This window comes from Heteronotia binoei, chromosome 10, assembly GCF_032191835.1.
Source record: "Heteronotia binoei isolate CCM8104 ecotype False Entrance Well chromosome 10, APGP_CSIRO_Hbin_v1, whole genome shotgun sequence".
Classification (NCBI taxonomy): Eukaryota; Metazoa; Chordata; class Lepidosauria; order Squamata; family Gekkonidae; genus Heteronotia; species Heteronotia binoei.
In genome coordinates this window covers 7,592,855-7,606,087 of record NC_083232.1, presented here as the reverse complement: position 1 = coordinate 7,606,087, position 13,233 = coordinate 7,592,855, and the positions used below count along the sequence as shown (strand labels likewise).

Sequence of the window (13,233 nt, the reverse complement as noted above, 5' to 3'; positions counted from 1 at the left end):
TATATATATGTGTGTGTATGTATATATACACAAACACAAACACACACACACTGTGGCTAATAGCCACTGATGGACCTCTGCTCCATATTTTTATCTAACCCCCTCTTGAAGCTGGCTATGCTTGTAGCCGCCACCACCTCCTGTGGCAGTGAATTCCACATGTTAATCACCCTTTGGGTGAAGTACTTCCTTTTATCTGTTTTAACCTGACTGCTCACAAGTTTAACCTGACTGGCCACAAGTTCTTGTATTGTGAGAAAGGGAGAAAAGTACTTCTTTCTCTTTTTTCTCCATCCCATGCATAATCTTGTCAACCTCTATCATGTCACCCCGCAGTCGATGTTTCTCCAAGCTAAAAAGCCCCAAGCGTTTGAACCTTTCTTCATAGGGAAAGTGTTCCAAACCTTTAGTCATTGTAGTTCCCCTTTTCTGCACTTTTTCCAATGCTATAATATCCTTTTTGAGGTGCAGTGACCAGAATTGTACACCGTATTCCAAATGAGACCGCACCATTGATTTATACAGGGGCATTATGATACTGGCTGATTTGTTTTCAAGTCCCTTCCTAATAATTCCCAGCATGGTGTTGGCCTTTTTTATTGCAATTGCACACTGTCTTGACATTTTCAGTGAGTTATCTACCACAACCCCAAGATCTCTATGTTGGTCAGTCTCTGCCAGTTCACACCCAATCAACTTGTATTGGTAGCTGGGATTTTTGGCCCCATTGTGCATTAGTTTGCACTTGGCCACATTGAACCTCATCTGCCACGTTGACGCCCACTCACCCAACCTCAACAGTTCCCTTTGGAGTGACTCACAATCGTCTATGGTTCTCACCACCCTGAACTATTTAGTGTCATCTGAAAACCTGCCCATTTCACTGCTTACTCCCAACTCCAAATCATTTATGAAGAAGTTAAAGAGCATGGGACCCAGTACTGAGCCCTGCAGCACACCACTGCTTACCGTCCTCTACTGCGAAGACTGCCCATTTATACTCACTCTCTGCTTCCTATTAATTAGCCAGTTTTTGATCCACAAGAGGACCTGTCCTTTTACTCCATCAAAGTCTCAGAGCGGCTGACAATCTCCTTTATCTTCCTCCCCTACAACAGACACCCTGTGAGGTGGGTGGGGCTGAGAGCACTCTCACAGCAGCTGCCCTTTCAAGGACAACTCCTTCCTGAGCTACGGCTGACCTAAGGCCATTCCAGCAGCTGCAAGTGGAGGAGTGGAGAATCCAACCTGGTTCTTACAGATAAGAGTCTGCACACTTAACCACTACACCAAACTGGCTCTCTATTAGAGCTATGGCTGATCAAAGGCCACTCCAGCTGCTGCAAGTGGAAGAATGGGGAATCAAACCCAGTTCTCCCAGATAAGACTCCGTGCACTTAACCACTACACCAAACTGGCTCTCTATTAGAGCTATGACTGACCCAAGGCCATTCCAGCAGGTGCAAATGGAGGAGTGGGGAATCAAACCGGGTTCTCCCAGATAAGAGTCCGCTCACTTCACCACTATGGCTGACCCAAGGCCATCCCAGCAGCTGCAAGTGGAGGAGTGGGGAATCAAACCTAGTTCTCCCAGATAAGAGTCCGCTCACTTAACTACTATGGCTGACCCAAGGCCATTCCAGCAGCTGCAAGAGTGGGGAATCAAACCCGGTTCTCCCAGATGAGAGTCCACTCACTTAACCACTATGGCTGACCCAAGGCCATTCCAGCAGCTGCAAGTGGAGGAGTGGGGAATCAAACCCGGTTCTCCCAGATAAGAGTCCGTGCACTTCACCACTACACCCAACTGGCTCTCTATTAGAGCTATGGCTGACCCAAGGCCATTCTGGCTGCTGCAAGTGGAGGAGTGGGGAATCAAGCCCGGTTCTCCCAGATAAAAGTCCGCTCACTTAACCACTATGGCTGACCCAAGGCCATTCCAGCAGCTGCAAGTTGTGGAGTGGGGAATCAAACCCGGTTCTCCCAGATAAGAGTCCGCACGCTTAACCACTACACCCAATTGGCTCTCTATTAGAGCTATGGCTGACCCAAGGCCATTCCAGCAGCTGCAAGTGGAGGAGTGGGGAATCAAACCCGGTTCTCCCAGATAAGAGTCCATGCACTTAACCACTACACCCAACTGGCTCTCTGTTAGAGCTATGGCTGACCCAAGGCCATTCCATCAGGTGCAAGTGGAGGAGTGGGGAATCAAACCCGGTTCTCCCAGATAAGAGTCCGCACACTTAACCACTACACCCAATTGGCTCTCTATTAGAGCTATGGCTGACCCAAGGCCATTCCAGCAGCTGCAAGTGGAGGAGTGGGGAATCAAACCCGGTTCTCCCAGATAAGAGTCCACTCACTTAACCACTACACCAAACTGGCGATGCATCAAGTCATGCCTGACCTCTCCCCTAGAACCTAAAATAACTGAACTGAGAATGTCCTACTTTGGTCACGTTTTGAGAAGACAAGAGTCCCATGCTGGGAAAAGCTGAAGGCAGCAGGAAAAGAAGAAGACCCAACAGGAGATGGGGTTGAATTAATAAAGCCCTGACCTTTCAGTTCAAAAGACCTGAGCAAGGATATTTAAGACAGGACCTTTGGGAGGTCATGAATACATAGGGTTTTCGTAAGTCACAAGTGACTTGTCAGCACTTCTCACACACACACACAAGAACATAAGAACATAAGAGAAGCCATGTTAGATCAGGCCAATGGCCCATCCAGTCCAACATTCTGTGTCACACAGCGGCCAAATATATATATATATATATATATATATATATATATACACACACACACAATGTGGCTAATACCCACTGATGGACCTCTGCTCCATATTTTTTATCTAACCCCCTCTTGAAGGTGGCCATGCTTGTGGACGCCACCACCTCCTGTGGCAGTGAATTCCACATAGTAATCACCCTTTGGGTGAAGAAGTACTTCCTTTTATCCGTTTTAACCTGTCTGCTCAGCAATTTCATCGAATGCCCACGAGTTCTTGTATTGTGAGAAAGGGAGAAAAGTACTTCTTTCTCTACTTTCTCCATCCCATGCATTATCTTGTAAACCTCTATCATGTCACCCCTCAGTCGACGTTTCTCCAAGCTAAAGAGCCCTAAGCGTTTCAACCTTTCTTCATAGGGAAGGTGTTCCAGCCCTTTAATCATTCTAGTTGCCCTTTTCTGAACTTTCTCCAATGCTATAATATCCTTTTTGAGGTGCGGCGACCAGAACTGCACACAGTATTCCAAATGAGACCGCACCATCGATTTATACAGGGGCATTATGATACTGGCTGATTTATTTTCAATTCCCTTCCTAATAATTCCCAGCATGGCGTTGGCCTTTTTTATTGCAAACGCACACTGTCTTGACATTTTCAGTGAATTATCTACCATGACCCCAAGATCTCTCTCTTGGTCAGTCTCTGCCAGTTCACACCCCATCAACTTGTATTTGTAGCTGGGATTCTTGGCCCCAATGTGCATTACTTTGCACTTGGCCACATTGAACCGCATCTGCCACGTTGACGCCCACTCACCCAGCCTCAACAGATCCCTTTGGAGGTCCTCACAATCCTCTCTGGTTCTCACCACCCTGAACAATTTAGTGTCATCCGCAAATTTGGCCACTTCACTGCTCACTCCCAACTCTAAATCATTTATGAACAAGTTAAAGAGCATGGGACCCAGTACCGAGCCCTGCGGCACCCCGCTGCTTACCGTCCTCCACTGCGAAGACTGCCCATTTATACTCACTCTCTGCTTCCTATTACTTAGCCAGTTTTTGATCCACAAGAGGACCTGTCCTTTTACTCCATGACTCTCGAGCTTTCTAAGGAGCCTTTGATGAGGAACTTTATCAAAAGCTTTCTGGAAGTCAAGGTAAACAACATCTATCGGGTCTCCTTTGTCCACATGTTTGTTCACCCCCTCAAAGAAATGTAACAGGTTAGTGAGGCAAGATCTTCCCTTGCAGAACCCATGCTGAGTCTTCCTCAATAACCCGTGTTCATCAATGTGCCTACTCATTCTGTCCTTGATAATGGTTTCTACCAACTTTCCTGGTATTGAAGTCAGACTGACTGGCCTGTAATTTCCCGGATCTCCTCTGGAACCCTTTTTAAAGATGGGGGTGACATTTGCTACCTTCCAGTCCTCAGGAACAGAGGCAGATTTCAACGAAAGATTACAGATTTTTGTTAGAAGATCCACAAGTTCAACTTTGAGTTCTTTCAGAACTCTTGGATGTATGCCATCCGGACCCGGTGACTTATTAGTTTTTAACTTGTCCATTAGTTGTAGGACCTCCTCTTTTGTCACCTCAATCTGACTCAGGTCTTTCAACACCCCTTCCAATATTAGTGGCTCTGGGGTGGGCAAACACTTCTCATCTTCCACGGTGAAGACGGAGGGAAAAAATGCATTCAGCTTCTCAGCCATTTCCCCATCCTCCTTCAGTAATCCTTTTACCCCATGGTCATCCAAGGGCCCCACTGCTTCCCTGGCTGGTTTCCTACTTCTAATATATTTGAAGAAATTTTTATTGTTGGTCTTTATGTTTTTTGCAATATGCTCCTCATAGTCCCTTTTTGCCTGCCTGATCACAGTCTTGCATTTGATTTGCCACTGCCTGTGTTCCCTTTTATTAATCTCACTTGGACTGGTTTTCCACCGCTTAAAGGAGTCCTTCTTACCTTTTACAGCTTCCATTACTTTGTTTGTTAACCATGCTGGCCTCTTCTTATACCTGTTTGTGCCTTTCCTAACTTGTGGTATGTATTTTATCTGAGCTTCTAGGATTATAGTTTTAAATAGTCTCCAAGCTTCCCCAAGGGTTTTGACCGTATTTACCTTTCCTTTCAGTTTCCTCCTCACATGCCTCCTCATCTCAGAGAATTTACCCCTTTTAAAGTTAAATGTGGTTGTGGCGGTCTTTTTGGGCAACTCCCTATTTATACAAACGGTGAAATCAATAACATTATGGTCACTGTTCCCAAGCGGCGCAATCACTTTTACGTCTCTCACCAAGTCTTGGGCATTACTTAGGACCAGATCCAGGATCGCCCCACCCCTGGTAGGTTCTGAGACCATCTGCTCCATAGCACAGTCATTGAGAGCATCAAGAAACTCAATCTCTTTCTCTCGACCAGAACACATATTGACCCTATCAATCTGCGGGTAGTTAAAATCACCTACACACACACACACACATTCATCACTCAGCTGCCTGAGCCCCAGTGGAATACAATATTTTAATAAATTCAGCTAATAAATTCAACGCCTTCTCTGGCATCTCTTCACAAGATGGTTCTCAGATGGAACCACAGAGTAGGAGGGGACCTCCAGGGTCATCTAGTCCAACCCCCTGCACAATGCAGGAAACTCATAAACACCGCCCCCCTAAATTCACAGGATCTTCATCACTGTCAGATGGCCCTCTAGCCTCTGTTTCAAAACCTCAAAGGAAGGAGAGCCCACAACCTCCTGAGGAAGCCTGTTCCACTGAGGAATCGCTCTAACGGTCAGGAAGTTCTTCCTAATGTTGAGCCGGAAACTCTTTTGATTTAATTTCAACCCATTGGTTCTGGTCCTACCTTCTGGGGCCACAGAAAACGATTTCACACCATCCTCTATAGGCCAGCCCTTCAAGTACTTGAAGATGGTGATCATATCATCTCTCAGCCGCCTCCTCTCCAGGCTAAACATCCCCAGCTCCTTCAACCTTTCCTCATAGGACTTGGTCTCCAGACCCCTCACCGTCTTCGTCACCCTCCTCTGGGCCCGTTCCAGCTTGTCTATATCCTTCTTAAAATGTGGTGCCCGAAACTAAACACAAGACTCCAGGTAAGGTCTTACCAGAGCAGAGTAAAGCAGCACCATCACATCACGTGATCTGGACACTCTACTTCTGTGGATACAGCCCAAAATCGCATTTGCCTTTTTAGCCGCCGCATCACACTGTTGACTCATGTTCAGCGTATGGTCCACTAAGACCCCTAGATCCTTTTCGCACAGACTGCTGCTAAGACATTTCTCCCCCATCCTATAACCCTGCATTGGATTTTTCCTACCTAAATGCAGAAAAGGGGTGGAGCCTGCAGAGGGCAGGCTTTGGGGAGGGGAGGGACTTCCGTGGGGTATAATTCCATACAGTCCACCTTCCAAAGTAGCCATTCTCTCGAGGGGAACTGATCCCCGTTGCCTGGAGTTGAGTTGTGCTCCTAGCCGCTACCTGAAGATTGGCTACTCTATGCGACTGGGATCAACTGTAGGGCGAAAGATGAAGCACCCCTTCCACTTCCACAATGCAAATTGCCCCCTTCCCAAAATGTGTTGACAATTACGCCGGGTTTAGCCATGATGCTGCCGAGGAAATTTATCATATGGCAGAGTTACAGAGAGGAAGTGAAGCAGAGAAATAACAAGGTCCGCAATCATCACTGTGTTGCAACAATTTTTTACTTTGACATCAAAGCAGAACTTATCCGCCAAACTGACTAAGTTAAAATCATTCCCATTCAGACGGTTTTTATTCGCACCCAAAACAAGCAGGCAAGCTCCCAGGCTTATCTAATTCAACATGCCCCACCTTCCTGTAATTTCTTTCCATACATCCTGTCTTCATGCGTTATCAGCTCTTGCGAGAAGCTTCTCTGAGGCCTCTTCGTTATCTACTTTCCAACCTTCAACCCACACCCATTGAAGGCTGGCTGCTTCTAACGCATTGCATGGGACACCCTTTTTACTTTTGAAGGCAAAAGCATATTTTCATTTATTATTAGAGGTGTATTCATGAATTATTCAGGGCTCCTCCTTCAGAAGCATATCATAATATAAAATACGGGGCTTTTTTTTTGTAGAAAAAGCCCAACAGGAACAGGGTGAAAGGAGAAGCACCCCTTCCCTTTTCACAATGCAAACTGCCCCCTTCCAAAACAGTGTCGCCAGTTATGCCAGGTTTATCCATGACGTTGCCAAGGAAAAAGAATTCACCCATGCAACCTTTGCACAAATGCTCATTGCAAATTGCCCCCTTCCCAAAAGGTGTTGACAATTATGCCGGATTTATCATAATGCTGCCAAGGAAATTTATCGTATGTCTGAGTTACCGGCAGGAAGAACGTCATAATATCAAACACGGGGCTGAGCCCATCTTGGAGGAGCAGCTACGGTGAAGCGGAGAAGAGGTGGCGGCAGCGCAGCGGAGTTGCCCGCTCTGCTCCGCCTCTGAGGTGAAATCCGAGAAGGGGAGGGTGGAGGGAAGGAAGGCATTTAAAAAGTTGTGAGGTCCCTTTAATTGTGATGGACAGAACTCCCTTTGGAGTTCAATTGTGCTTGTCACACCCTTGCTCCTAGCTCCACCACAGTGTCTCCTGGCTCCACCCCCAAAGTCCCCAGATATTTCTGGAATTGGACTTGGCAACCCTACCGTGATGTCACCATGGTTTATGCATCAGCGTGTGCAAAACTATAAAGAAAGGCTGAGACAAATGGGGGGTGGTTTAAAGCGGAGAAGCCGCAAGAACAGATGGCAAACTTTTCTTCTGGCCATAACTTCCCCCCCACTATTGATCAGTTTGTTATGATCCCCAATACACACACCAGCAAAGCAGCTGGGGTAGATGTCAGCTCCAGGTTGGGAAAGTTTTGGAGTTTTGGGGGGTGAAACCTCGGCACAGCAGGTTCTGGGGAAGGGAGAGACTTCTGTGGGGTATAATGCCGTAGGGTCCGCCTTCCAGGGGAACTCTCTCCAGGGGAACTGATCTCTGTCGCCTGGATATCAGTTGTGTTCCCAGGAGATCTCCAGCTACTACCTGGAAATAGGCAACCCAACTGACTGGGATGGACTGCAAGGTGAAAGATGAAGCACCCCTTCCCTTTCCACAATGCAAACGGCCCCCTTCCAAAAAGGTGTCGCCAGTTACGCTGGGTTTATCCATTATGTTGGCGAGGAAAAAGAATTCACCCGTGCAACCTACGCACGAATGTGGCATGCGTCATTTAAACTGGCCAGCTTCCCGTGCACAGCAAGTGAGCATGCCTAATTATTATTATTTTTTAAAATTGCAGATTTATACCTCACCCTTCTCCCTGAATGAGAGACTCAGAGCAGCTTACAATCTACTATATCTTCTCCCCCCCACAACAGACACCCTGTGAGGTGGGTGGGGCTGAGAGGGCTCTCACAGCAGCTGCCCTTTCAAGGACAACCTCTGCCAGAGCTATGGCTGACCCAAGGCCATTCCAGCAGCTGCAAGTGGAGGAGTGGGGAATCAAACCCGGTTCTCCCAGATAAGAGTCCGCACACTTAACCACTAGAAGAAGAATTGCAGATTTATACCTCACCCTTCTCTCTGAATCGGAGACTCAGAGCAGCTTACAATCTACTATATCTTCTCCCCCCCGCAACAGACACCCTGTGAGGTGGGTGGGGCTGAGAGGGCTCTCCCAGGAGCTGCCCTTTGCTGGACTCTTGCGCTTTTCTACTGCTGCAGACAGACTAGCATGGTCACCCATCTCGATCTCTCTCTAAGGAAAAGGGGTGCGTGAAACACATGCCTACTTACCTTGGACGCTCAGCTCGGCTATGGTTCTGCTGCCTTCTTTCATTTCGCAGATGTAGACCGCATCGTCGTCCATGGTCACATTCTGGACTGTAAGCTTCCGAGACGTCCCTTGTTCTTCAATGTTGTACTTGTTACTCTGTTGGAGTTTTGTCTCTTCTTTGAACCAGGTGGTTTCCGTACTGGGAACAGGGACCTCGCATTGGAAAGTAGCCGATTCCTTTTCCCGGACTTCCAAATCTCTTAGCTTCACTTTGAAAGGAATCTTCGGTTCTTTGAAACAAGAAAGAGAAACACAGCAGCTCTTAGAGCAGGAAACAAAATGAGAACTATCAAAGATTTCAGGTTTTCACGGCTGGTAACATCATTAGGGTTTGTCGAATCTTTCGGGATCAAGTGCCGTGTTCTACTGGAAAAGTTTTCCTTCCAGACGTTTCCTTCTCAGCTGCGGAGAACATCCTCAGTGGCGTTGCAGCCGGAGCAGGCGCTCTGACCTTCTTGGCTGCTGTGCATTGAGTGAGGCCAGGGCTGCTGGAGAGCTGCTATTTCTAGGCTGGAGGGGGTGTGATGAAAGGGCAATAGGTTTGTGGATGTGCCCATTGTTTGGTGGGGCTTCCTGGAAAGGTAGTGATAAGGAAACTGGCTGTGGAATGTGACCATTGTTCTGTGTTAATTGCTGGGAGGGTTGGAAGGGGTTTGAAGATAAGGAAGATGGTTGTTGACTGTGCTGATTGTTCTGTGGAATTTGCTGGTTGTTCTGAGACTTTCTGCAATTTATAGTCTGTAGTCCAGCCTAGAAATAGCAGCTCTCCAGCAGCCCTGGCCCCACTCAATGCACAGCAGCCAAGAAGGTCAGAGCGCCTGCTCCGGCTGCAACGCCACTGAGGATGTTCTCCGCAGCTGAGAATGAAACGTCTGGAAGGAAAACTTTCTCCAGTAGAACACGGCACTTGATCCCGAACGATTCGACAAACCCTAAAAATGAGAACTGTCTAAGGATCACGCTAGACAGTACCGGAATAAACATCCACTTCTTGTAAATCAATAGGTCAGGAGAACCTTACAATTTTATCCATACTTGAACGCATGCCAGATAGGTAACAATTACATATGAATGCTTTTTTTAGATATTTTGGAAACCTTTCATAGCTCAGCCACCACTTTTTATTTCTATTCTCTACAGATGTGTTCTTCCCCTTTTTAATTTTTTCCCAGGCAGTTACATGGTTTCAAATCCCCTCCTTGTTCTCCCCCCTTTTAAATAAATAAATATTTTTTCAATCCACTGATAAAGCAATGTATACCAAAAACTCTGTTATTGGCTGAATAAACATATATCATGAACAACTTAGCAAAAGATCCAACGATACCCAATAATAAGAAGAAGATAATGGATTTATATCCCGCCGTCCACTCCGAAGAGTCTCAGAGCGGCTCACAATCTCCTTTACCTTCCTCCCCCACAACAGACACCCTGTGAGGTAGATGAAGATATTGGATTTATATCCCTCCCTCCACTCCGAAGAGTCTCAGAGCGGCTCACAATCTCCTTTACCTTCCTCCCCCACAACAGACACCCTGTGAGGTAGATGAAGATATTGGATTTATATCCCGCCCTCCAGTCCAAAGAGTCTCAGAGCGGCTCACAATCTCCTTTACCTTCCTCCCCCACAACAGACAACCTGTGAGGTAGATGAAGATATTGGATTTATATCCCGCCCTCCAGTCCAAAGAGTCTCAGAGCGGCTCACAATCTCCTTTACCTTCCTCCCCCACAACAGACAACCTGTGAGGTAGATGAAGATATTGGATTTATATCCCGCCCTCCACTCCAAAGAGTTCAGAGGGGCTCACAATCTCCTTTACCTTCCTCCCCCACAACAGACAACCTGTGAGGTAGATGAAGATATTGGATTTATATCCCGCCCTCCACTCCAAAGAGTTCAGAGGGGCTCACAATCTCCTTTACCTTCCTCCCCCACAACAGACAACCTGTGAGGTAGATGAAGATATTGGATTTATATCCCTCCCTCCACTCCAAAGAGTTCAGAGGGGCTCACAATCTCCTTTACCTTCCTCCCCCACAACAGACACTCTGTGAGATAGATGAAGATATTGGATTTATATCCTGCCCTTGACTCCGAAGAGTCTCAGTGGTTCACAATCTCCTTTCCCTTCCTTCCCCCCCCCCCCCCACAACAGACGCCCTGTGAGGTGGGTGGGGCTGGAGAGGTCTCTCATAGCAGCTGCTCTTTCAAGGACAACTCCTTCGAGAGCTATGGCTGACCCAAGGCCATGCTAGCAGGTGCAAGTGAAGGAGTGGGGAATCAAACCCGGTTCTCCCAGATAAGAGTCCGCACACTTAACCACTACACCAAACTGGCTCTCCAGAACATTAGAACATAAGAGAAGCCGTGTTGGATCAGGCCAGTGGCCCATCCAGTCCAACACTCTGTGTCACACAGTGGCCAAACAAACCAGGTGCCATCAGGAGGTCCACCACTGTGGCCAGGACACTAGAAATCCTCACACTGTTGCCCCTCCCAAGCACCAAGAATACAGAGCATCACTTGCCCCAGACAGAAAATTCCAACAATACGCTGTGGCTAATAGCCATTGATGGAATATAATGATGGAATATAAGTGTCCAAATATTGGAAGGGCCCCAATAGTCCCCAAAAAGGCAGGCTCAGCAATGCTTTGCTTCTATATCATTGCACCCAAATGCCAGGGATTGAACCTGGGACCTTCTGCATGCCAAGCGGGTGTTCTGCCACTCAGCCGCTGAAATCTTTTACAACCCCTCCTGCCTGGTCCTGTTAACTGGAGATGTTGGGGATTGAACTTGGGACCTTCTGAATGCCAAGCAAAGGTTCCACTACTGAGTCATTGAAGTCTTCCCCATCACCTACTTCCTGGTCCTTTTCACTGGAGATAGCAGGGATTGAACCTGGGACCTTCTGCATGCCAAGCAGAGGTTCTTCCCCTGAGCCATGGCTCCTCCTCCTGGCTCTCCCGGGTCTCAGGCTGAGGTCTTTCCCATCACCTACTGCCTGGTCCTTTTCACTGGCGATAGCAGGGATTGAACCTAGGACCTTCTGCATGCCAAACAGAGATTCTTCCCCTGAGCCATGGCTTCTTCTTCTGGCTCTCCAGGGTCTCAGGCTGAGGTCTTTCCCATCACCTACTGCCTGGTCCTTTTCACTGGAGATAGCAGGGATTGAACCTGGGACCTTCTGCATGCCAAGCAGATGTTCTATCGCTGAGCCACAGCCCCTCTTCAAAGACTGAGAATTCAAAGATCGAGAGGTTAAAACGATGGAGGGTTCAAATACAAACGAATAGGATCTGAAATGACGACAACTGATGAAGAAGAGGATCTTGAGTTCCCTGGGAATAACTTCTTCGACCCACATTTCATTCTCCTCCCAAATGTTTAAAAGGTCATAGGTTTTGTCCTCTGCTCTCCGAGAGAGTAGCCGGTGGGTGCAAAGGTTATAAATCATTGCCAACGGCACCAGCCATCCACCTGTTGGAAATATCAAGCAGTACTTCCAGGATGACAAACAACTTTCCCCTTGTTCTCTTCTCTGTTTGGAATACTTTGGATGTTTAAACAATCGGTTACTTTAGAGACGAACACACAGCATTCCAGAATAAGGGCAGCTCTATACTTTTCAAAGCACACGGTACAGGCATTCCTCCCGAGACTATACCATTTCAGACTACTGGAAAGAGGTCATAGGTTTAGATCTCCCCCACCATAAACTCTTGTTTCGTTTTATACAACTCATCACAATATAAATCCAAAGTGGCTGTTGTAATAGTTTAAGCGGCAACGCTAAAAGAGTAGCAGTCTAAAATAAAAAAACCCCAATATACTCACACTATATTTCAGCAAATGCTAAGCTGGCAACCTTATTTGCATGCCAACTTTCCTTAGGCATACAATTCCCGTTTTTTGCAGTGGACAGGAGTTGATTAAGTAAAGCCATTAACTTGTTTAGTATTTTTCAAAGAAGAAAACACCATTTTCTTTCCCCAAATATACAATTTGTTGCAGTGAGTGACTCAGCTAGGGTTGCCAATCTTCAGGTTGTGCAAGCGCTAGAAGTAAACCACTGCGTTTTGATGTCGCAAATAAACGCTTAAGCAATTTCTTTCATAAGGATGCAATTATATTATTACCATCACAAACCAAACTTCATTAAATGCCCACAGATAAATCAAAAAGTTATTTCACGCCACTCTTGTAAGGCAGTACTTTCAAAATCCGAATGTTATTTCACATCGCTCTTGTAAAGTAGCATTTTACAGTCCGCTGTCTCAGTTCTCCTTTGCTTGAAAGACGTAGACGGCACCACGCTTGTATATGATTGCTCCTATGGGTAGCAGATCGAAGTCTGACAGGAACCATTCGTGCAAGGTGCAAAATAACATTGTACTGTAATGTGTGAGCGATTGCCTTTAGCACGGGTTCCAAAGCTGAAAGAAAGCGTCCAGTGGAAGGTGAACGAAACACAGAACTGAACCGAGGACCTGTGTAGCCGCCGCCCCTGTCAGACTTTGGTCTGCTACCCATAGGAGGAATATATACAAGCGTGGTGCTGTCTACGGCTTTCAAGCAAAGGAGAGCTGAGAGCTGTAAAGTATTACCTTAC

At 46.8% G+C, this 13,233-nt stretch overlaps 1 protein-coding gene across 1 annotated transcript in view; it reads right to left on the bottom strand.

The window, feature by feature from the left end:
* OBSCN (obscurin, cytoskeletal calmodulin and titin-interacting RhoGEF) overlaps positions 1-13,233 on the bottom strand; it is a 294,242-nt gene that overhangs the window by 265,312 nt on the left and 15,697 nt on the right. The window contains 1 exon segment of the mRNA XM_060248274.1: positions 8,576-8,845. Coding sequence (XP_060104257.1) covers positions 8,576-8,845 — 270 coding nt within the window.